We start from the raw sequence: 22992 nt of genomic DNA, 5'->3' as shown, positions 1-22992 counted from the left end.
GGGCCAAATCAGGCCCAATAGGGAATCAGGGAAGAGGGAAAAGGAGCCACGGTTCGGATTTCCACCATGGAGCTGCCGGCGACTGACCTCAGGAAGGGCAGTTGTGGCAGCAGGGGCTCAGAGGCTCCTCGGGAGAGACGCCCACCGGTGTCTGTGGCGGCGCTGCTCCCCGCCAAAGGAAGCGAGGAGTGCCTGGGCAGCTGCTCGTAAACAGTTCTGCGTTCTGGTGGGGAGGCGACTTGTTAGCTACACAGTGAGAACCATGGAAAGGTAAATAGCTGCCGCTGCCTCGTCTTACCTTATGCGGGAAAAAGAACATTTTTGCTTGAGCGGCGCCGGCCTAACTTAGCGTGGCCAATGGCTTTTCCCTTCACCCACACACGAGCACACGCTCTCCAGGGCTGACAGGAATGGCGCACTTACCTCAGCCCCCCACCCCACCTTACAAGAGAAATAACAAATATCAACGCCTAAAACACAAAGGAAGCAGCATGGGTGTATGAGGAAACACACCCCTCCCCCCAAAAAAATCACATTTGGGCAACTTTGGGGTTGGTCCCAATATGGTTTTCTGACAAAAATGTGGGTCATAATCATGGCAACATATAGTCCGGTCTCCCACAAGGTCTGAGGGACAGTGGACCGGCCCCCTGCTGAAAAAGTTTGCTGACCCCTGCTTTAGATTGTTTAATCAGAATATATATATGCCATCTAATTTCAGCACAAAAGAAATAAAAAAATAGAACTGTGGGTGAGCAGGATTTTTATTTGTAATTCAGTAACATTTTTGTTGCTCCAAATATTCTGTTGCAAACCTTCATTTTTATTTAAGTGCTAATGACATCCTGTGCATATGCTAAGGTGCAGAAGCCACACGTAACTCATTCAAGAAACAGGAATATGTATTAAAATATATCTGAGAAAGCAATGCAGATCTAATGAGAAATCACCCTGAAAGCCACATCATGATAATATTGTCAAGCATTAGTTGCTTCTATTTGTACAGAACAATGCTTATATGGCTGCACCTCATTACTGAATTTCTATTGCTTTAGGCTCCTCTCTTTGAAGCTTATTGTTTGCTCTATTTGTCAGTATAAATGTAAGTAAAAGCACCCATTTCTAAAGGAAGAGGTTTGAGCAAGTGTCTTTGATGAATACAGGCAGATTCCAGAATCACACATGCATGTATATCACTTGCTTTCTCTATATTTTATTAACATGCTCTTGATGTTGAACAGCTGAATGTGTGAACTGACTCTATTGAAACGCACTGTGGTGAAGAAGGGATATCAGTGGGTTGTATCTGTGATGGCTCATTCATATGGACAAGTCACCACTGGATGTTCAAGCAGTGGACATGCATGTGTGAACCGCCTTTGAACCCATCTAAATTCAATTTGCTGTGTTTCCTTGCATTGACAAGTAGACTACAAGGAAAATCCAAACAATTATTGGCTATTTCCTCCCTCTCTCCCACCCCTGATATTCTATTGTCCATTATCCAAGTTTGGGTAGAGCAAGAATCCCATGAAAGTAGAATCATTAACATTATCAGCATAGATACCATTGTCTGTTTCATCTCCATATACTTGGAGCCAGACTTCATCCCCATATTCCAGACGGAGCAAGACAGAACCAGATGCTTGGTCAACGTCGTCCTTCTGGTACTTGTCATAAGTGATGATGACCGCCGTGTCCTTCTTGAACAAGCTAACTTTTACATCTGCCACATACACAGTGAGATGATATGCAAAATAGTAGACTCCGGGAAAGATGCACCGGAATTTCCCTGTCGTTACGTCATAGTGATTTTGCTCATTGTAGAATATCTTCGTAAACCTGATCGGAAGATTGGCATAAGGGACTCTGGCTGTTAGACCAACACTGAAGGCAGACTGATACCTGGAGGCACTTTCACCCTTTTCCCCTTTCAGTCCTGGGCTTCCTGGTGCCCCTTGAGGGCCTGCAACACCAGCTGATCCTAAAATTCCACTGTCCCCTTTTAGGCCTGGTACACCTATCAAGAAAAGGGATTTTTTATTAGAGTGGAGCATCCACAGAAGGTTTCACCCAAACAACCTCAGCTGAAAAAATTATTTCAGCCTCACCTTCCTTCACAAGAACAAAATTCTGAGTCAACTTATTTGTGTGGGCAGCTCATGTCTACGAAAGTAATTCCCAGCTTTATTAGGTCTGCTTTCGTTCTAGTAAACTCCAGAGCTGCTCAGGAATCTGAAGACTGCAGTTTCAGTGTCCTAAGAGTACTTTTGATTCTTTGGGAAATGCCCTGGAAACATGTGGAAGGACATTAGGGTATAAATATTGATGTAAGTAAACCCAGGGCTTTTTTCCCAGCTGGGACTCACCAGAACTCAGTTCTGGCACCTCTCAGGTGGGTGGCTATTCTAAGAGAATGAGGGAGGCGCTCAGGGTGAGTTCCAGCACTTTTTTCTAGAAAAATAGCACAGAGTAAAACTGCTCCCACCATTCTTCCTTATGCTGTGGCATAAGTACCATATTTTTCCATGTATAACACGCCCCCGTGTATAAGACACCCCCTATTTTGGGGGACTCAAAATTAAGAAAATGGGGGGGAATTGCCTAGAGTTGTTGAGATTTGGGGGGGGGGGTAACGAAAATCACTCACCCGCCTAACAATGCTGCCAATCGCACGCATCGCAGTAGCCAAAAATCCTCTGCCGGCTCACCGTCAGCAGCTGCCAATCGACAGCACAATCAGCTGCTCGCAGCAGCAACCAATCCCCTCCCCCACTCTGCACAATCCATGTATAAGACGACCCCCACTTTTTGAGACTATTTTCTCAGAAACAAGCCTCGTCTTATGCACGGGAAAGTACTGTATTTAAATCCATTAAAAATAAAGGTGGCCACTGGACAAAGTGTAGCCTCACAAGACCCTCAAACCAGTGTTTCCCAAACTTTTTTGGGCAACGGCACACCTGTTTACTGAAAAAAAATCTCGCGGCACACCACCATTAAAGCCCCGCCCCGTGACGTCAGCGCGCAGCGTCACGCCGGGGGGGGGGACGCACGAAAGTGAAAGTTTTTTCCCTCCCCCTTGCCGGGGAACCTTCAAGCTTTGGGGGTGGGAGGAGGCAGCAGAGCGAGGGACTGAGGGACGGCGGCAACTGAGGCGGCGGCGGCTGTTGTGGTGGTGGCGGCGATAGCGGGCGGAGGAGGGGGCGGCGGCGGGGCTTGAGGAGCCATCGCCGGGAGTTGCTGCAGCTCCTCGAAAGGCTTCTCTCAGCTGCGCTCAATCCGCCTCGGAGAGGATTTCCCCTCCGGTCCCATGCGTTCATTTGGGGCATCGCTCCGGCTGCTCCCTCTCCCGCCACGCAGGAGCGATGCCTCTCTCTGGCTCTCCCTCCGCGCAGGCTGAGGGAGGGAGGGAGGTGCGCGTGTGACCCGTCTCTGCTGGGAGACCAAACCCAGTGAGGCAGAGTCGCGCGGAGGCGCCCAGGCAGCGCTGCCGGCTGCGAGGAGGAGCGCCAGGCAGCAGCAGGAGGCGCGGCCTCTCCTCGCCGCCGCCGCCCCGCCTCTCGCCGCCCGACTCGCCCAGGCATCTCGCGGCACACGAGGCAACGTCTCACGGCACACTCGTGTGCCGCGGAACACCGGTTGGGAAACACTGCCTCAAACATTCTTTCAGTGTTCAAATGAATGTCGTAACCCTAATCATTATCAGCTAATAAACATGGCCCATGGTCAAAGGTGAGATGGAGCCTCATGTACCCACTTCTGTCTGCAGATGAGATCCGTGGCTCAGCTAGTCATAAACAAGTATTTCATAAAATTTATATACCACAATTTTTTTTTTAAAAAAACCCACCAACACCTCAAACCGTTTATTATCATTTACAGTAATGTTTATTATATATAATAATAAAAATATAAAACAAAATGTTGCTCCTGTCTCCCCATACTGGTGCTAACAGCAGCTGGGATGGGTTTACAATGGGGGAAAGGATTTGGGAGGAAAGTGTAAAGACTCTCTCCCAGAGCACCATGTCCTTCATTTTCAAGTGCCCCCCTTAGGCTAATTATTAAAAAAGGGGGAGGGAAATTCTAATCACAGATCCCCTAACTCACTGCTACTTTGGTCCTGAATATGTCCCTGGGTGCTTATTGGTTACAGATTCTTCTGCTTTGGTCTTTTTATGCTTTGGTAGTATTGGTTGTTATTCTGTTCAGTAGTTTTATCTACTGTTATCTACAGTATTTATTTTAAAAATGCACTTTTGGTGTCCTGAAGAGGACAGAAAGGCACAACATCATGTTTAAAAATAAAGGACGGAATAAATAAAGGGAAGGAAACACAATTGTTACATTATGTCTGCAGTGACATGTTTTTTCTTTCTTCCTCTTGTACTTTCATGTGTCATCTGGCCTGCATGGTGATGTGCGAACCTTTGATCTCAGTCCTGCCAATTGATTAGATTTAAACCCATTAAAGCTTGTGGGACCCTTGTGGGAATTGCTGGCTTGAATAGAACGGAGGGCTGAAAGCGCTCACCTTGATCTCCTTTCTCTCCCTTTTCCCCGTCCTTTCCATCCCTTCCATCTCTCCCTGGAGTTCCGTGGTGGCCTGGGTAGCCTGGTGCTCCTGACATCCAATTGGCACAGACTCCCCTGGGTGGCTGTTGAGGGTCTTCTTCGGCAACCACTTCAAGGTAACAGCAAAGTTTCAGCAGAAGTACCAGTGAGCAAATGAGGAGGCTTGATCCTTGCTTCATGTTGCACCTGGAAATAATGAGGAACTGCCTAAGGAACAGGAGTAGTAATAAGGAACAGTAGGAAACCTGCAACTAATGGGGATTACAATCCTAGGCACTCCAGTGGCTCCTCTACTTCAAAGTTTACCACTCCATCACTGGGTGTAAGGTCCTGGGGTGGGGTGAATTTACACTGGGGAAAAGTGGGCAACTGCACATCGCTGTGGAAGAGGAAAATCTGGGACCAAAAGGCTTATGTGACCTTTCAATCCACAGGGAAAACACTGGAGTCAGACAAGGGACAAACTAAAGACAAAACCAGCTTGGCTCACACAGGACAATCACAATGACTGAGTCTCAGAGATAGCATGAGATTTATATGTCCACCCACCAAATGTAAGTTATATAATTTAGGGTACAATCCTGCACTTGGTCCAGTATATCTGAAGGAGCGTCTCCACCCCCACCGCTGAGGGCCTTCTGGCGGTTCCCTCACTGCGAAAAGCCAAGTTACAGGGAACCAGGCCTTCTGGGTAGTGGCACCCGCCCTGTGGAACACCTTCCCACCAGATGTCAAAGAGAACAACAACTACTAGACTTTTAGAAGACATCTGAAGGCAGCCCTGTTTAGGGAAGCTTTTAATGTTTGATGTATTACTGTATTTTAATATTTTGTTGGAAGCTGCCCAGAGTGGCTGGGGAAGCTCAAACAGATGGGCAGTGTATAAATAATAAATATCATCATCATCATCATCATCATCATCATCATCATCATCATCATTATTATCTGCCACCAGATTTGGCAGAAGTCCATATCAGCTGACAAAATGCCAGGTTCATCACCGCCAAGACAGATATGCTGGTGGAATACTAAATATAAACTGGTGGAACATAACACTGGAGTGCCAGAGAGTACAAGATAAGTCAGATGGGGAGAATGAGGGGCATCTAGGCCTGCTGGACCTGGGATGCTACCAAGCAGAGCAGGGGTGGGAAATCTTTTTAATCTGGCAGACCTTTTTATTATCTCTCCCACACCCTTGAGCCAACTTTGACAGGTGAGTTGTCTCACTCAGCTGCTGAAGTTGGTCTGCAGGGGTGAGGAAAAGTAATGCTCAAGCCAGCCTTGAAAACACACACATCCTGTCACATACGTCAACTGATGCACAGGGAATTCAGCCCTGCTTTATGCAGGGTTTTACGGTGCTGGTAGGCCCAAACCAAGCAGGACTGAACTCCCTACACATTAGCAGGAACTGGCGGGCATGGTTGAATAAATCAGTCAGGTGGGAAAGAGGTTGGTCCTGCTTTTCACAGGGTGCAGGTAAACCAGCCAGTTTTCAGCATCTGAACCAAGGAGGGATGAACTCATGAGCTGCTGCATGTGTGTGTGTTTTCAATCCTGCTTTCTGCAGTTTTCAGACTTGCCATCCAGTCCCACTTGGGAACTTGCTGCCATGCTGGGACAAAGCAGAATTGGACCCCTTTGGCCTCAGCTAGACAGAAGTGGGTTATTCCCACCCAGTTCCTTCTCCTATATACAGGCTTTATTTTTGATCAGGGAGCTCCATCCTTGCGAGTCTCCTGCTTTTTGTGCCTGTCCTGCCTGAGCCTCTTGTTCCCTGTGAGGAAGCCCCTCTCAACCACAATGGAGTGACCACTCTGGAGAAGCCAAACTCCCGGCTTCCTCTGCTGCAGAGCTGCTGCTTCTGCCTTTGCTGTCGCCATCTCTCTTCCTAATCCTCCCTGCTGTCAGGGACCCTGCTCCTGCCTCAGAGAGCTTTGGCAGCGTTTGCCTTCTGCTCCTCCACAAAATGCAGAAGAAAGTCACACGAAATGAAGATCACCGAACCAGAAGATCAAGCACCAGTTCTGTAACTGCAATCAGCAGAAGACTCAAGGCACAGTTTGAAGCTGTAGCGTTAAGGGAGATTCTCCACAAACAGAAGCATCTAAGGCTAGGCAGAGGGAGGCAGCTGGCTTGGGGTATCATGAAAGGGCAGCAAGCTGTCAGTTGTTTCCCCATTTTTATTGGCAGGGTTGGGGAGAGGCGCTTGTGGGATTTTCTGCTGCCATTTCCAAAAAAATCCTAACTGGTCATTTGCATATTATCTACCTTGACTTGGGGTGCAAGGTGCATTTGCTGTTCTGCCCCCAGAGAGCAGAATGCCCTCAGGAGACCCTGGGAACTCTATTCTAACTCATTTCTGCCCCATGCATGTTTTCTCAGAAGTTCTACTTTGGTAAATGGCACTTACTTCCAGGTAAGTGTGTACAGAGTTGCATCTTGACTGATATATGCTTCTGTGCTGTTTTTGCAGACAGAAGTGACTGGATGATTGGATTTGAGGAACGTATGTTTTATAACCTAAAGAGGCATTCTGTGAATCACACTATGACAAGCCAATAGTTCTGGACGAGGATGAAACAATGAAATGACCTCTAGATTCCAGAAACATTATCTTCAAAGTATGTGTGGCAGAGAAAACTTGGCAGATAGTGGGGTACATATCTGGGCATGTCGTGCTTGTACCACTTCAGTGTCCTTATCGCTACATAACTCAGGAAAAGACATTTAGGTTCCAGCACTCAGAACAGATATATCTTGTTTGTAGTTGCTATATTTCCTAACTACCACCCTGTATGATTTTGACGCTGCTTTTAATATACGCCTCTATTGCAAAATGCAATGCAATTCAAGAACATTTTGCATCTCAAACTGCTTGACATTTAGCTGAGCTGCTGTGGAGAAAGTTCTTGCACTCAGCCATGTGATCAACATGGAAGGACACGCCACCCACCATTCCAATACCTCTTTGTAAAAACAAACAAACAAACAAACAAACAAACAATAAACACTACACCAAAATGGGATTTTGGTACCCATAAAATTAAATGCATTTGTAGAATGCTCCTGGTCATATAGTCCCAAAACCAGCTCCTATACAACTAAATAATTCTGATCAAGGGAACTTGTAAATGCCCACTTTTCCTGATACGAAGGCAAAATGCAAAACAGTATCAAAATATTGGAGAGGAACTGAAGACCTACTTATGTGTAGAAATGCATAGGATTGGGTTGATGGCTGCATTTCTGTGCTCACTTATCTGGGAGTAAACTCAACGAATTATATTATTTTCTAACTAAATATGCATAGGCTTGGGCTGTATAGAAAATCTGCAGAGTGAGTGCAACATAACTGTGGGTTTGAAGTCTACTTTAAAGTACTACATTAGTTGCATTAGTGCTGCTATATAATAGTGTGGATTATATAGTGTAGTATTTATCTTGATCTTCCAGGACAAAAACAAGCCTGATCTTTGAAAACTGATATTCCTACATTTCTGGACTTTTAAATTATCATTGGCACTAGCCTAAGATAATGTATTCTGTTCCGAAACAATATTGTGGAGCTGTGGAATGATGAGGCTGCAATCTTAAAGCCACTTAGTACTATATCTTTATGCAAAAGAAAGATCTATTATGTCTGAATAGTCTTTTAAAAATTGCCATCTTCATTTAGATTATTCAGTGTGACACAGTCATTGTGCTGGACTGTCTGCAGAACTAGAATGTATTAGTATAGTGAAATCTAAAGTGCTCAGGTAAGTGATCTATGCATTGTGCACTCCTTAGAATGGCTAAAAACTCTCATCAGGCATTCTCACCTGAGGCACTCCAAATTTGTTAATTAGTTAGCATAACATATGTCACCTGTTTGGCTCAATATTGTAGTCTAGCAAGAAAGGCAGGTACCTTTAATTAAGCATCGTGCTTATATAATGTACAGTATCTCTTTCTCCTTTTCCTTCTCTAGATAATACCCTCTAATGTAAGTCCCACTGAACTCAATTAGACTTGAATAAACTTGCATAGGGATTGTACTGTTAACTACACTGGCAGACAATCATGAAGAATCTAAGTTAGTAACCAGTAGAAGGCAGAAAGATTTCAAATTTCTTGCTACAATAATTTTCTTATGAAGAGTTTTTCTCATTTCTGCACTAACTTTGAATCCATTCTTGACTGATAATTCAAGCACTCAGGGGACATGGAACAATGCTGTTAACTGAGAGCAAGCAATTCTGTAGATAACTTTCCTAAATAACTGGTTCCCAACTAAAAATACAAGTGTGCAGTTTCTTTACAAAATAAATTATCTATTTGAATGGTGTAGTATAATGCTCTAACAAAAAAATGGCTCTTACCAGTTGTTCTTTGTATGATGTCCTAAGTTGCTTGCAGTCACTTCAGAAATGCAACGGAAAGAATGGCCGGGTCTCTCAATCACTTATCACAAAGAGACATGTGGAGCTGTCAGTTATGATGCTGTCCTTTCTATTTGCTACCGAGCATGCTAATTTAATTCTATGCACTTTCTATCATTTTCCTGTTTCATTTTTAATTTGGGATAATTTTAATTGTGTTCTATTTTTAGAGAGACATATTTTAAAAGGAACCAGATGGCTTGCTCGAGAATTGTCAAACCAATGATAATTAGATTTTGTGTTACCAGAGGAATATACAGCGAGCACACACACACACACACACACACAGAGAGAGAGAGAGAGAGAGAGAGAGAGAGAGAGAGAGAGAGACTTCAAATTATAAACTGTAGTCTTTTACTCAATTTCCTTGGGGATAGTCCCATTGAATTCAAAGGGAGTTTCTTTTGACTCTTTGTTTCTTAGCAGTCATGTTTTGCTATCAAATAAGTGGTTTAACAGTGCAATCCTATATAAGTCTACTCAGAATTTGGTCCCACTGAGTTCAAAAGTGCTTACTTCCAGGGAAGTGGGTATAGGATTAAAAGAAGCAGTCTTTTAATTTTATATTTGGTTTTGACTCTTTGTTTCTTTGAGTATGGAACTAGTTATCTAGCTATTTATCTAAATAAATAAATACCTATTTAGGGGAAGGAAGAGTTCTGTGCTTTGCTAGTTAGACCCTTTTAAAAAAGGAAATAAGTAACTTTATTAAGTACCTATGTAATTTACTATCATTTATTAGTGATATGACTCATTTGCTCTGCAGGCACTTTTTGTCTGACTGAGCCATACAGCAGCCAGAAAGATTGCCAGATTGATTTGCGCTGACAAGTGGACAGGTAGCCTTCTCTTGCAAGATTATAGACCCTTGCTAATGACATGAAATATAATGTCTCCCAACCCCTTATAACATTTCATGTGCTCACCCCTTGGGTACTTGTCAAATCGCCAGATACACATTTGGTATTTAATGTTTGATAGCACTGCTGCTGTTGTAATGTTTTTGTGCTGTGTTCTTTTGCAGGGAATTTGTAACCATACAAACACTTCACTTTTTGACATTTGCATATTTTATATGGACCCGGCTTGCCCATTAGTACAGCCCCTGATGCAGTCAGTCCCCCCGAGTCCCAGTGACAAAGGGAAAATATGATGTGCATGGTACAATGAGTTATATTTGGCTGCACGATATGAAAGCACTTCAAACTGCCTGCTGACAAGCAAGAAATCTCTCGGTCAAATTAGAACAGTGGTGTCAGGTGTTAAGGTCCTATTGTCAGGCTCCTGCTCTTTCTGCAGCAAGAAGGTTTGACTCTGGTGCATTCTTTAAATGCACTTTTTGTTCATAGGGGTCTGAATTATTGGGAGAAAGTTGGAGAAGACGCCTCATTTTAAAAACACAGGTGGCAGGCAGGCATCGTCCACAAGAAATCTACAAGCCACACCAGCTGACACCAACCAAATTTTTCCAAAATTACACAGGTAACCAGGCAGACCTGTGACAAATGCAGAAGCAGGTACATTTGACGTTCCCAGGGCAATGCAGATAAGTAAGTCCTATAGCAGCACCACTGGTGGGAACCAGTCAAAATACAGCTGATCTTGTCACCCATTCATCCTCTCATTGCTCAAGAGGTCATTCTTTTGAGATGGTCATTCTTTTGAGATGGTAAATACCTTCGTTCTTGAATCCAGGTCCCAGACCTACCCTAAAAAGGTAAAGGGACCCCTGACCATTAGGTCCAGTCGTGACTGACTCTAGGGTTACGGTGCTCATCTCGCTTTATTGACCGAGGGAGCAGGCGTACTGCTTCCGGGTCATGTGGCCAGCATGACTAAGCTGCTTCTGGTGAACCAGAGCAGCGCACAGAAACACCGTTTACCTTCCTTACAGAGCGGTACCTATTTATCTACTTGCACTTTGATGTGCTTTGGAACTGCTAGGTTGGCAGGAACTGGGACCGAGCAACAGGAGCTCACCCTGTCATGGGGATTCGAACCGCTGACCTTCTGATTGGCAAGCCCTAGGCTCAGTGGTTTAACCCTCAGCGCCACCCGCGTCCCCCTGACCTACCCTATTCATGCACAAAATATGCCCTTAAAGCAGGATTTGTAAGTGAAAAGAACCATTGGGAGTGGTTTCCCCCCCAAGATATTTCCTTCTGCTAAAGCTATGGTTTTCCCAGTAGTGATGTATGGAAGTGAGAGCTGGACCATAAAGAAGGCTGATTGCCGAAGAATTGATGCTTTTGAATTATGGTGCTGGAGGAGACTCTTGAGAGTCCCATGGACTGCAAGAAGATCAAACCTATCCATTCTGAAGGAAATCAGCCCTGAGTGCTCACTAGAAGGACAGATCCTGAAGCTGAGGCTCCAATACTTTGGCCACCTCATGAGAAGAGAAGACTCCCTGGAAAAGACCCTGATGTTGGGAAAGATGGAGGGCACAAGGAGAAGGGGACGACAGAGGACGAGATGGTTGGATAGTGTTCTCGAAGCTACCAGCATGAGTTTGATCAAACTGTGGGAGGCAGTGGAAGACAGGAGTGCCTGGCGTGCTCTGGTCCATGGGGTCACGAAGTGTCAGACACGACTAAATGACTAAACAACAACATTTCCTTCTGCAGAGGAATATTTGGCATCATTAAGAGTCTCTAGATGGCTTCAGGATAGCTCTCTTGTACTATTCCAGACATGTGGTTTATATACTGTATGTGTGTTTACCTTGTCTCCTTATGAACATTCATGTTATTTATGACACCTTAGAATTCTTATAACAATAAGTGTCCATTGATTAGCAAGTTGCAGGTATTTGCATTTTGCCTTTCTACCAGGAAAAGTGGCCATTTACATGTTTTCTTGATCAGAATTATTTAGTTGTATAGGAGCTGGTTTTGGGACTATATGACTAGGAGAATTCTACAAATGCATTTAATTTTATGGGTACCAAAATCCCATTTCGGTGCAGGGTTGTTGTTTTTTTTACAAAGAGGTATTAGAATACTAGTCAAAGAAGGTGGGTTGACTATATGACTTTCTCCACGGCAATAACTTTCTCCACAGCAGCTCAGCAAAATGTCAAGCAGTTTGAGATGCAAAATGTTATTGCATTCAGAATTATTTTATATGAAGACCTGCTTAGTTGTTTAAATCTTGGCTATTTCTGATTATAAATTGGAGTGAGTAGTCAGTATTATGAGGATCAGTCACTTGTCAGTGCCCTTTTAATTGTTATTTTAAAATAGGATCTTTGTCCAGATTTTCACTTTGGGGGATATGGCAACCCTATGTGAAAGGAAGAGGGGAACTGGATTTTCTCTCCCATTTCCGAAACTTTCAAGGGATGCTTATTAGGGATACTTTGGATTCTAATCTGTTGTAGTGATTGTATAGACCAGCAGGTGGCAGTTAGTGTACGCAAATGCAAGGGGGAATCTAGTCTATGTAATTTATAATGAAGTTTCCATCTCTCTCTCTCTCTCTCTCTCTCTCTCTCTCACACACACACACACACACACACACACACACACACACACACAACTCCCAAGTCTCTAACAGCTGTCTATACAGAGAAATGCAGTAGGAAAGGCTTCTCTGGTACTGGAAATCCTTCACCTGTTACATTTCTGTGTGTCAGTCAGGTGATCTGGTATAGGAACAGCATCAGTAAAACAAACACACACACCAAGCCTAATTTATAAAATGTGTCATCTTATAATGGATAGCCATTTCAGAACATAAGAAGGGACGTGTTGGATCAGACCAAAGGTCCAAACCAGCCCATCTTATTTCCTGCATTGGCTAGCTGAGTCCTTCTGGGAAGCCCACCAGCAAGATAGGAAAGCAACAGCCTTCATTGTTTGGTAGCAAAAACCACAGAGCCTAGAACTTGCCGATCAGAAGGTTGGCAGTTTGAATCCCCGCGACGGGGTGAGCTCCCGTTGCTCAGTCCCTGCTCCTGCCAACCTAGCAGTTCGAAAGCACATCGAAAGTGCAAGTAGATAAATAGGTACAACTCCGGTAGGAAGGTAAACAGCATTTACATGCACTGCTCTGGTTTCACCAGAAGTGGCTTAGTCATGCTGGCCACATGACCCAGAAGCTGTACCTCCCTCGGCCAATAAAGCAAGATCAGCGCCGCAAACCCAGAGTCGGCCACAACTGGACCTAATGGTCAGGGGTCCCCCCCCTTTACCTTTATTCAGGGACTAATCACCTCTGAATCTGAATGTCTTCAGTTCATTTGTCTAATTCCAAACTCCACAAGCATTTCTGGATGTTCTGGGAAAATGATATTGGTGACAGTAGAAATAATATCAAAATATACTAGAAATGCTGGGAAAGCATTATTCAGTGTTATTAAGTCCCAAGTGTTATTAAGGCCCAAGACTACAAAGAACTCATCTAACCAGATTAATGGGCAACAAAATGACAAATGAGGGTCAATGTGATTAACAGTGGAAAGGAATCAGTGCTGGTTCTGCAGTTCCATCATTTACAGGAATCTACCCCTTGATTCTGCTACCTGTGTGAGTGTAACCAGAACAGAAGCAGCTCCTACTAATTTACTTGGCTCTTACCAGTGGGGACTATCATCTCTCCCCCACCTCCCCAGGAATGCCCCTGGATATGACACTACACTATGATGAAGCATTATTCCCAGGGGGCATTATGTCCTAGGAATCTGGCCAGCAGACTGCTAAGAGCAGCCAAGTTGCTACTCGAAGTGGCAGCAGGACTTTTCCTTTTTGTGAGAGAAAGAGAAACCTTCAGCCATCTCTTGTTTGAAGGTAAGACGCCTCCCCAGTTATTACAATTTGCCCCCAACCAAAAGAACTGTGCAAGGGGCAATGGCCCTGCAAAAGTGGTGGTGGATATTTGGCTCAGCTTTAATTAGTCCCCTGCATTATGGTATACTTTTCATGTTTTGAATGTTTCAATTAATTTAAAAAATAATAAAAAAAATACTGGAATTGTTTGTATTTGGGGGTCTAATGTCTTTGCAAGTACAGGGTGCTTATAGTTCCACAACCAGTTCGTGTTATTTATCTTCCTAAGAGAAGGGAGATCACTCACTCACTCACTCACTCACTCACTTGTGCTCATTCAGGTTGCCTTAGCATTGCTCAACCATAGGAACAAGTTCCAACCTGCATGGGCAAAAGCCAGATCTCTCTGGTTTTGCCCTTTTGTTTCTGCTGCACAGGCATAAATAGGATCCTTCATTGTTCTGCAGAAATACAGTAACTGTTCTGTGTGCTGCGCACAAGGTTTTTGCCACTTGCCCAAGACAGTTGCTGCATCAAGGCAGCTACTCTTTCCCTTAAGAAATTGTTGCTTTTCAGCCTAGGGACCAGGCTAGATATCCCCTCTATATATGGTTTTTGTTATGTAATTGGCTGGGGGGGGGGAGGAATGCCAAACAGCCTCTGATGTCGACTGAGGTGGGTGGGGAGGGGAAGTTTAACATTTCCTCCCCCTTTCACAGCCCCAACAAAAACCCACCCCTCTAAGATGCTATTTGCATTTCAGTGGAAACCTCCATGGATGGAATTTTGGGAAGACGCTGACATAAAAGCTCTATTTATGTGTTTGAAATCATGTTTGTGGGCGTGAAGTCTGTAGGGAGTGGGGTCGCAGCCCATCCTGTAAAAAACAGGATCACCCTGTTTTGGGACAAAAATGTCCCCTGTTCTGTTTGGACTTCAAACGGGAGACCTTTTCTTTTGTATTTGAGCTCGGCCAGCCAAAATGGCGGTTGTGTCATTGTTGGTGCGGCTGATGAGGAGCTTGGCCCAGCATGAGTGACAATAGAGAGAAGAGAAAAGACCTCCTCTCCCTCCCTCGTACCTCCTTCCTTCCTCCTCACTGGCGCTCCTCCTCAGCCACTACCCACCGGTCAAGAATGGTGCAGGTCTGCTGCCACTTAGCCGCCTCCACCACCCCAACCTGACCTCTCCACTTCCCTCCTCCTCCATGCTCAAGTCTTTTCCTATGTCTGCATGGGCAAGAGGCTAGATCTGTGGTTCAAGTTGCCCATGGGAGCTGGCCATCTGCCCCTGGCTTAGTAACCCTTACAACAGGCTGTAAGAAAGGCAAATATTGTCTCAACAATATAGGAGGAGTGCTGCTAATGCCATGAGATTGTGGTCTGAGGACTTCTCAGCACAGGCCCTAGCTATCTACTACTATACATCTGCTCTCCAAACAGTACATTATACATTTACAATATAATCAATGAAAGTTGCAGCTCCACTAAGTGCAACATGGAGGGATGGAGTGTTCTTGGATAGGAAAGCTTCTTTTATGCCACTTGGTAGGAAACAGAAGCCAGCCTGTGCTTGCTCGTATGTTGGAAAGGTGCCATATATCTCTGGATGGACTAAAAAAAAAGACTCGGCTGCTGAATTAATTTAGGTGCATCAGCAGTCAGATCAGGTATCTTCAATATAAGTTTAGGGGGTAGTTGGGAAATTTGAAAGGGTTTGGGTAGCTGGGAAATAAAATATGAAAGCAAGTAGGTCATTTTTCTGTGTGCAAACACCAACGATCTGTACTTGTGTGAATGGGATGAAGGAATTACCCCCAGACACACCAGACACAATTCAAGCTAGCTAGTGATTGTTAGCATTCAAACACTGGCAGAAGCTGAACTGCAACAGAATTCCTGTTGGAGGAGTACACTTTTTGTGGATGCAATCACACTGGGTTTAAGAAAACAAGAAAGTGAATGTTTATTAATAATGGAGAGTGCCTGGTGCTGCCTGATAAGTTTTAGAAACAAACAAACAAACATGCTTCTTAAAAGGATAGTGTAAGTTGTGTGTTTGGTCATGTCATGACAATAATTTTGCTTGGACTAGTTGTGAATTCATACTGGGTTGCCATCTTGATTCTAAATGGCGCTTGACGATATATTGAGAAGTGGCTGAGCATGTGCCAAAATAAAATGAGTGGTGCCATGTTCCAGTCTACCATCTTGGATCATGATGGCACCCGGCATCCAAACATTGATGAAGGCCATTGCCCCCCTACCTAGGAACCCTCATGCCCAATCTGGGGTCACTATCTTGAGAGGCAGCCAAACATATGCCCCCAAATGGGTAACGTTCTTCCAAATTCATGTTTCAGTCCCCCATCTTAAATCAAAATGGCTCCTGGTATCCAAACATTGACAAAGGTCACTTCAGGATCCCTCATGCCAAATCTGATGGCATTACATCAAGAGGTACCCAAAGGTCGAAGTAGAGCCCCACACGTTAGGAACTCGCAGGAGGAAGGTGACATGTTGTTTGGACCAGGAACCATAGTCTAACAAACTGGCCCGTTTAAGAAGCCAGCTTCATAATCCATGGATTGTAGTTGTCCTGCTTTGAAACTGAGCAGAATTTGTTATAAACCACAATACCTTGTCTGGGTGATACAACAGACTTGGAAGAATTGCAGGGCAGACACTGAGTAGGGAAACACAGAAAAGCAAAATCTATCTTGATACTAAAACTTATTAGCTTCCGTTGATCATATCACCTTCTGCTCTGTTAAACACCATTGCCTACAGGTGTCCAGATTTGACAGGAAGAATTTCCATTTATTTTATCTCTGCCCACCCTAAGCAGCACTAAAAGAGAGGACTTCAGGTTCTTGATACAGAGTTTGGTTTGTTGCTACAGAAATTTCCCCTAGTTAATAGGTGCTTTCCCACAGCACCTTGCTGCTTGCCAAAATGGTAGGTGGATAAATGCAAGTTTGAGTGATTATAAGCTTGCATTCGATTTGTATGGGTGTGCCATTAACGACATTTGGGAGGTCTGAATAAATTTATTGATATAACTTGGCTCAGTATTGCAATAAAAACACGTCTTCTTCTTATGTAAAACATTGTTGCAGCGGCACAGTGTGATAGGAATTTTGAGGTCTTAGATATATCTTAAATGTTCATAAGTGTACCAACCAAGCACGTACATAGATCAGCACAGGAAGACTGACCGGGAACCATTTTGATTCCCAAACTGTCCCAAACTGACCAAATGTTTTCTCAAAGGAAAATGGAAAAGCCTCCCCATTGTCTTTTCTTTCACAAATCCTGTCTTAAGGGTATGTCTGTATTTGAATAGGGTTCCAGTTGCAGATAGGTAGCCGTGTTGGTCTGCCATAGTCAAAATAAAAAAATTCCTTCCTGTAGCACCTTAAAGACCAACTAAGTTAGTTCTTGGTATAAGCTTTCGTGTGCATGCACTTCGTATCTGAAGAAGTGTGCATGCACACGAAAGCTCATACCAAGAACTAACTTAGTTGGTCTTTAAGGTGCTACAGGAAGGAATTTTTTTATTTTGAATAGGGTGTGAGCCTGTGACCTGGCCCAGGAACTAAGTATTTATCATTACAAAAGACTGCCCAGGCTCCCCAGGCAATCCAATCAAGTAATCTGCCAGACAGGAGATAAACAAGGACAGGAGAAAAACAACATTCAAATTTCTGTTTTAAACCGCCTTTTCTGTGATGAAGGTATGATGTATCTGGGGGGTGGTCTTAGGTTACACCCCTTCTGTGATGTATGTATGATGTTTCTGGGGGTGGTCTTGATCTACAGGGTGGCAATTTCAAAAGTCCATATAAGGCCTTGCACGCCATTTGTTCTGAGTTCTTCCTCCTTTCCTGTGGGTAAGAGGAGCGCCGTGTTGCAACAGATCAATAAAGATCAAGCTTACTAGCTGCTTTGCTTCTCAATATTCTCTGGTTGGCCTCTGTTATTTTCTCCTACCAATAGGGAACCTATGTAAGGACTCTGTATGGGCTCTTGGATACCCCATAAGGCAAAGGGGCAATTTTTGTTTACAACAACAGTTAAGGGCTGAAGAAGATATTCTGAGATGGATCCATGACCAGTTAATGGTAGGGTGGGGGGGGGGAGGGATGATGTGCAAAATAAAAGGCACAATTTTGAGCTCAAAATAAGATGTTATAGACTGCCACTTGCTCAATATTTTCATTATTGGGTTTAGAAAAGGATGCAGGAGTGTGATAGTGAAATCTGCTGATGAGACAATGTTAGGAGGCATTTTCAATAAAGGTAAGGACTGGAAAATTATGCAGGATAGATAGCCTTGTCTTAAGGACTGATATAACAATAATTAACTGGATGGAATTCAGGAGGACAATGAGAGACGACATTTATTGACCTGTGGCTGATTAATAAGTTCTTTTTGTATTTGCCAAATACCTGCTAGGAAATAAACAAATGATAAACTTATGAACCAGCACCGTGGGAGGCAACTGATAAGAAGGTGGATGTGAGGAAGGAATTTTCAAAACAGCTTGACATATCTAATAAATATAGGTTGAAATTAATATTACTATACAATAAATTAGAATGGCCTCCCCTACACTATTGTTTATTAGGAATGAGAAGGGTGAATCCTTCTGAGCTTAGCTGAAAGTCAGGCATAAGAAGAAAAGGGGGGAAACACAAATCTACATTACGATAGGACATTATTATTATTATTATTATTATTATTATTATTATTATTATTATTTATAAACTGCCCTATACGCAGAGGTCTCAGAGCAATTCACAGAATATATATATAATCAGAATAAAAACAACAACCCAATAACAAACAGACCCCAAGAAAAGAACCGCATTTTAAAAGGTTATAGGATGTCAAACAGATCAACCAAAGGCCTGGTTAAAAAGGAACATTTTTGCCTGTTACCTAAAGGTGTGTAATGAAGGCACCAGGTGAACTTCCCTGGGGAGAGTGTTCCAGAGATGGTGAGCCACTGCAGAGAAGACCCGTTCTCATGTTGCCATCCTCTGGACCTCTCAAGGAGGAGACACATGGAGAAGAGCCTCAGAAGGTGATCTCAGGGTCCTGGTAGGTTCATATGGGAAGAGGCAGTCCTTGTGGTATTGCAGTCCTGAGCCGTTTAAGGCTTTGTAGGTCAAAACCAGCACTTTGAATTGGGCCTGGAAACTAATTGGTAGCCAGTTCCTTTTCAAAACTCCATGTCACACAACATTGGCAGCAGGACAGCAGCACACCCTCTCCCCTTCTTCAACATGTGAGCGCTCCACATGCAAGTAACACGTGAACAGAGCTGAAATAAGTAGTTAAATATGAGAGGAGGGAAGTAGAAATATAAGGGAGGGAGGAACATGTGAGCACAGGTCTCATTTCTGTAGGTCCAAACCATGTTGCATGGGATCTCCGAACCAGCTCTGTGTTAGAAGAGATCCTGAAATTTAACCTTCAGTATAAGTAGAACCCCATACAATTTCAAACAAAGCATCCCCATTGTTTCCTATATACAACAAACAAGGCAAAGCAAGTTTTTCCCCCTTGATGGCCATAGGCGCCGACTCCATGGGGCCTGAGGGGGCCCGAGCCCCCTCAAAAATTCGTTTGGGGGGCTCTGCCCCCCAATAATCTCGGGCGCCCCTCCAGCAGAGCGCCACCGCCGCCCCTCCCCCAGCCCAAAATGCACAGGGTCGGGCTGCATGCCTCCTGCCCTCCCTCCCGAGCAAAAGCTCCACCCAATTTCCTTCGGAGCTGATTAATAGGCGCAGCACGCTCTCCCCTATTCGCTCACGAGGAGGCGGCGCCACTTTATCTGCATATTCATGAGCTTATTTATTATTCATGAGCTTTCGCGGGCTCCCCCAATATTTTTTATAAGTCGGCGCCCCTGTTGATGGCTTACCAACAATCCTCCAGGGCAGGTCTTCTTGTAGCAGAATTGGACTGCAATCTGTAGCCTCTTACCTGAGAGTTAGCCCCACTAAACTTAACGGGAGTTCCTTTTGAGAAGACTTGTAGAGGATTGCACTGTCCTCACAAGCCCAGATGTAGCGATATCCATCTTCATATGAAAAGAAACTGGGTTTCTGCCTTAAGAAACTGTGTCTTTATGGCTTTCAAACTTGAACTATAGTTTATACACCCCATGGGTTAATGTATCGTTAAAACTTGGTTCTTCATTAGACTTTGAAATGTAAATAATTGTGTAAAGATTTGCCATATCTGCTTGCTGAGTGTCTTCAAATAGATACATGTTTTCCAGAGATAATGGATAATGGATATTAGGTGTACTTGGAATTGTAAAAGAGGTCACACTGTTTCTTTTTCTTCAAGACCTGTAGGCATGTAAATCTCAAAACAAAAATGGAGAAACCATTCATCCACTTGATTAATAATAACTGAAACAAACAAAAATGATTGATTCATTATCTAGGGTGTAACAAAGCAAACTTTAACAATTCATTGAGCCTGAATATTTGTTTTCAGGATGACCAGTTTGTTTATCTACAAAGGGGAAATTTACAAAGAATATGACTCATCCAACTCCTTTAAGTCAGAAGAGCAGCTTTTATACTATTTTGATACATGTTAGCATCTACTTAATCAGAAGTTGTTGTTTTTTTCAAATTGGGGGGTTCATCTGGACATCCAGGAACTTTAAGATAAAAGTGATGAATGGATGGCATAAGATGGATAGAAATAGGTCAGAAAGAATCTGCACCATAATTCCCACTTTCCTTTGGCTTGTAACACCACAGAACACACCAAGGCCACTTACTTGATAAATAAGATTGGTAAGTTTCTTCCTCCTCCTCCTTCTTGAAAACAAAAAGAAACTGTTCCTTGCTTCTATAGTGCAACTCTCTTCCAGTTAATTTTGCATTAATGTTCCACATAATGACTGAACACAGGATACATGGCTTCAAGATAGCTCTCATATTGTACTCTTGCATGCCACCCCAATCTCTGAGCAGTGTGAGATTTCAGGGGGTTCAGGTGCTTATCAAGGGTTCGTGTTTCTTTTTGGGAATGATGCATAGCAGAGAGTGTGGCGTCTTTATGATATGTGGTTTATTTACACATATATACAACTTGATCCTGTGGTGGAGGAAGAGTTCACAGCATTAATAGCCAGAAAGGATCTTGTTTCTCTCCTAGCGAGAGCGTTCAGAAATCAAACATCATGCTCTCCTTCTCTGACTTCTAGGTGGCATTACAGCCAACTCCCAATTCTCAACTTTGCCTTTTGTCCTTCTCACTGTTGAAGAGTTTGTTCTCTTAATGGCCCATTACCTTTCCCTTGTTCTCTCTTAATGGCCGATCACTTTTCATTTGTTTTCTTAATGGCCCATCACCCAGGTGATTACACAAACACAGGAAGCTTCCTGTCTTATATTTTAGCACTTGCTGGTTCCAGGGTTAGAATGCGTCTGGTAACCACAAACTCATAACAGTACTAATGCCCCATCAGTTATTTAATTTGCTAGTTGCTAGAGAGTGCTCAGCTTATTCAGAAAAGTTTTTAGCAGCTTCTTCCTCTAGTTTTCATTCTATCTCTTTAAGGAACTATGCTTAGAGCAGAGCTACAAAGAAGATCGCTTCTTTTACTGGAAAGTAATGGCTTATGGCCACAAATCCCCTTTTGGCTGAGCGGGGAGAACTGCTTATGGTAATTTCATCACTAAGTACGTCACTTTTGTAGCATCTGCATGCAGAGGTTCACTGAATTTCAGCTATCTTACGCTGCTCCCCATTGCCTAGTTCACGCTGAACAAAAAGCTGTACTTATTTCTGGCAACGAACAAAGGAATATAAGGGTGCCACATTTGAAAATAAGAATGTGTTATCCTAATATCCTCTCTTGCAAGGAGAGTCACGGAAAGTTTCCCAAAATCCTAGAGTTGTCTTCAGCATTCTGCTAACCAATCCAGGGCCATGAACAGTCACTCAAGGGAACAGATTCCAAAGATGGCAGTCTTCATCTGCATTTGGCATTTAAAAAATGAATGAGCTCCAGTTTCAGGAATAGACATTAAAGGTTCTATTTAAATAAACCATGGAGGAAACGTCCCTCCTCTGCCCCCTGAGATCAAACATTTTATAAGCGGCACCAATGGTCATATAGTGTACTGTTTTTATGGGCTTACAGGGACCGGCATGTCATTACAGGTACTGGGATCCTGGAGGAGCTATCTGTACATTGGCTGGGAAATCATCCAAAATATCCACCTGAATGATCTTGGATGTCCTTTTATGCTGCTTAATTGTCCAACCACTGCAGTTTGCTCAGCTCTCAGATTAAGAGCCAGGAAAGAGATTACGTAAACTGTTTATAGCCTGGTGACCAGTTGGGCTACTTTTAGATAACCTTTTGATGTTCTTATTGGCAAGCGAACCCACAGTTTTCTGAGTGTTTGTTCTGATTAAGATACATATATGACATAAACAGCTGGCTCCTGGAGGGCCGACACAGAGGTGACACAGAAGTTGGTTACTATTCTACACAGGCTCTTTGGCTTCCTCAGAAATAAAGTTCATTTAACCACTAACTCGGCTCATAGTGAGTTTCTGTGTGATCAGCTGAAGACAAAAGAACCACATACAATGCACTGCAGCAACCTTGTCTGAAAATTAGCAGAGCATGGACTAGAAAGAGTAAATCATCTCTGTTCAAAAGCTGCCAAAGAAGGCAGGAAAGCACTCCTGGCAACTGAGGCCTCCTGAGTCTCTAGTGACAGTGCTGCTGGGTAAGCCCTAAGCTAAGACTTGCTCCTTCCAAGAAAATACAGTGGTACCTCAGGTTAAGAACTTAATTCATTCCAGAGGTCTGTTCTTAACCTGAAACTGTTCTTAACCTGAAGCACCACATTAGCTGCCGCACCGCCGGAGCACGATTTCTGTTCTCATCCTGAAGCAAAGTTCTTAACCTGAGGTAATATTTCTGGGTTAGCAGAGTTTGTAACCTGAAGCGTCTGTAACCCGAGGTACTACTGTACAACCCTGTCCAGCGCAGGCTGTTTCCTAATGTCTCAGAATCGAGAACTTGGAACACATGCCACTTCTGCTTACTGTTTTACCACATCCACATTTGAGTATCTTTTTAATTTATTTTAAATATTGTTTTCTGTGAAATGTGGGGAAGCTTCTGACATTTACAAAATAAAGAAAACACTCTACATTTCATCCTT

The 22992-nt window shown here is 43.6% G+C and overlaps 1 protein-coding gene and 1 long non-coding RNA gene across 3 annotated transcripts in view; one reads left to right on the top strand and one right to left on the bottom strand.

Annotated features, from left to right (window-relative positions):
• Positions 1-746: 746 nt before the first annotated feature.
• Positions 747-9103, bottom strand: ADIPOQ (adiponectin, C1Q and collagen domain containing). Of its 2 annotated transcripts, none has more exons than XM_081192152.1 (3): positions 8946-9103; positions 4538-4785; positions 747-2020 (listed from the first exon to the last, which is right to left on the bottom strand). In XM_081192152.1, exons 2-3 carry the CDS (start codon positions 4755-4757, stop codon positions 1491-1493), a joined length of 750 nt encoding a protein of 249 aa, XP_081048278.1. In that variant the 5' UTR covers positions 4758-4785; positions 8946-9103; the 3' UTR covers positions 747-1490. The 2 variants fall into 2 exon arrangements, with proteins under 2 accessions (XP_081048278.1, XP_081048277.1); XM_081192151.1 differs by having other exon boundaries at positions 4538-4764.
• Positions 9104-13317: 4214 nt separating this feature from the next.
• Positions 13318-22992, top strand: part of LOC308586327 — a 28120-nt gene continuing 18445 nt past the window's right edge. The window contains exons 1-2 of the long non-coding RNA XR_014007816.1: positions 13318-13795; positions 18725-18880. This is a non-coding gene — a long non-coding RNA (uncharacterized lncRNA). The remainder of the gene's footprint in view (positions 13796-18724; positions 18881-22992) is intronic.

This window comes from Podarcis bocagei (assembly GCF_964188305.1).
Source record: "Podarcis bocagei genome assembly, chromosome: 4".
Taxonomy (NCBI): Eukaryota; Metazoa; Chordata; class Lepidosauria; order Squamata; family Lacertidae; genus Podarcis; species Podarcis bocagei.
This window is presented reverse-complemented; position numbering and strand designations above follow the sequence as displayed.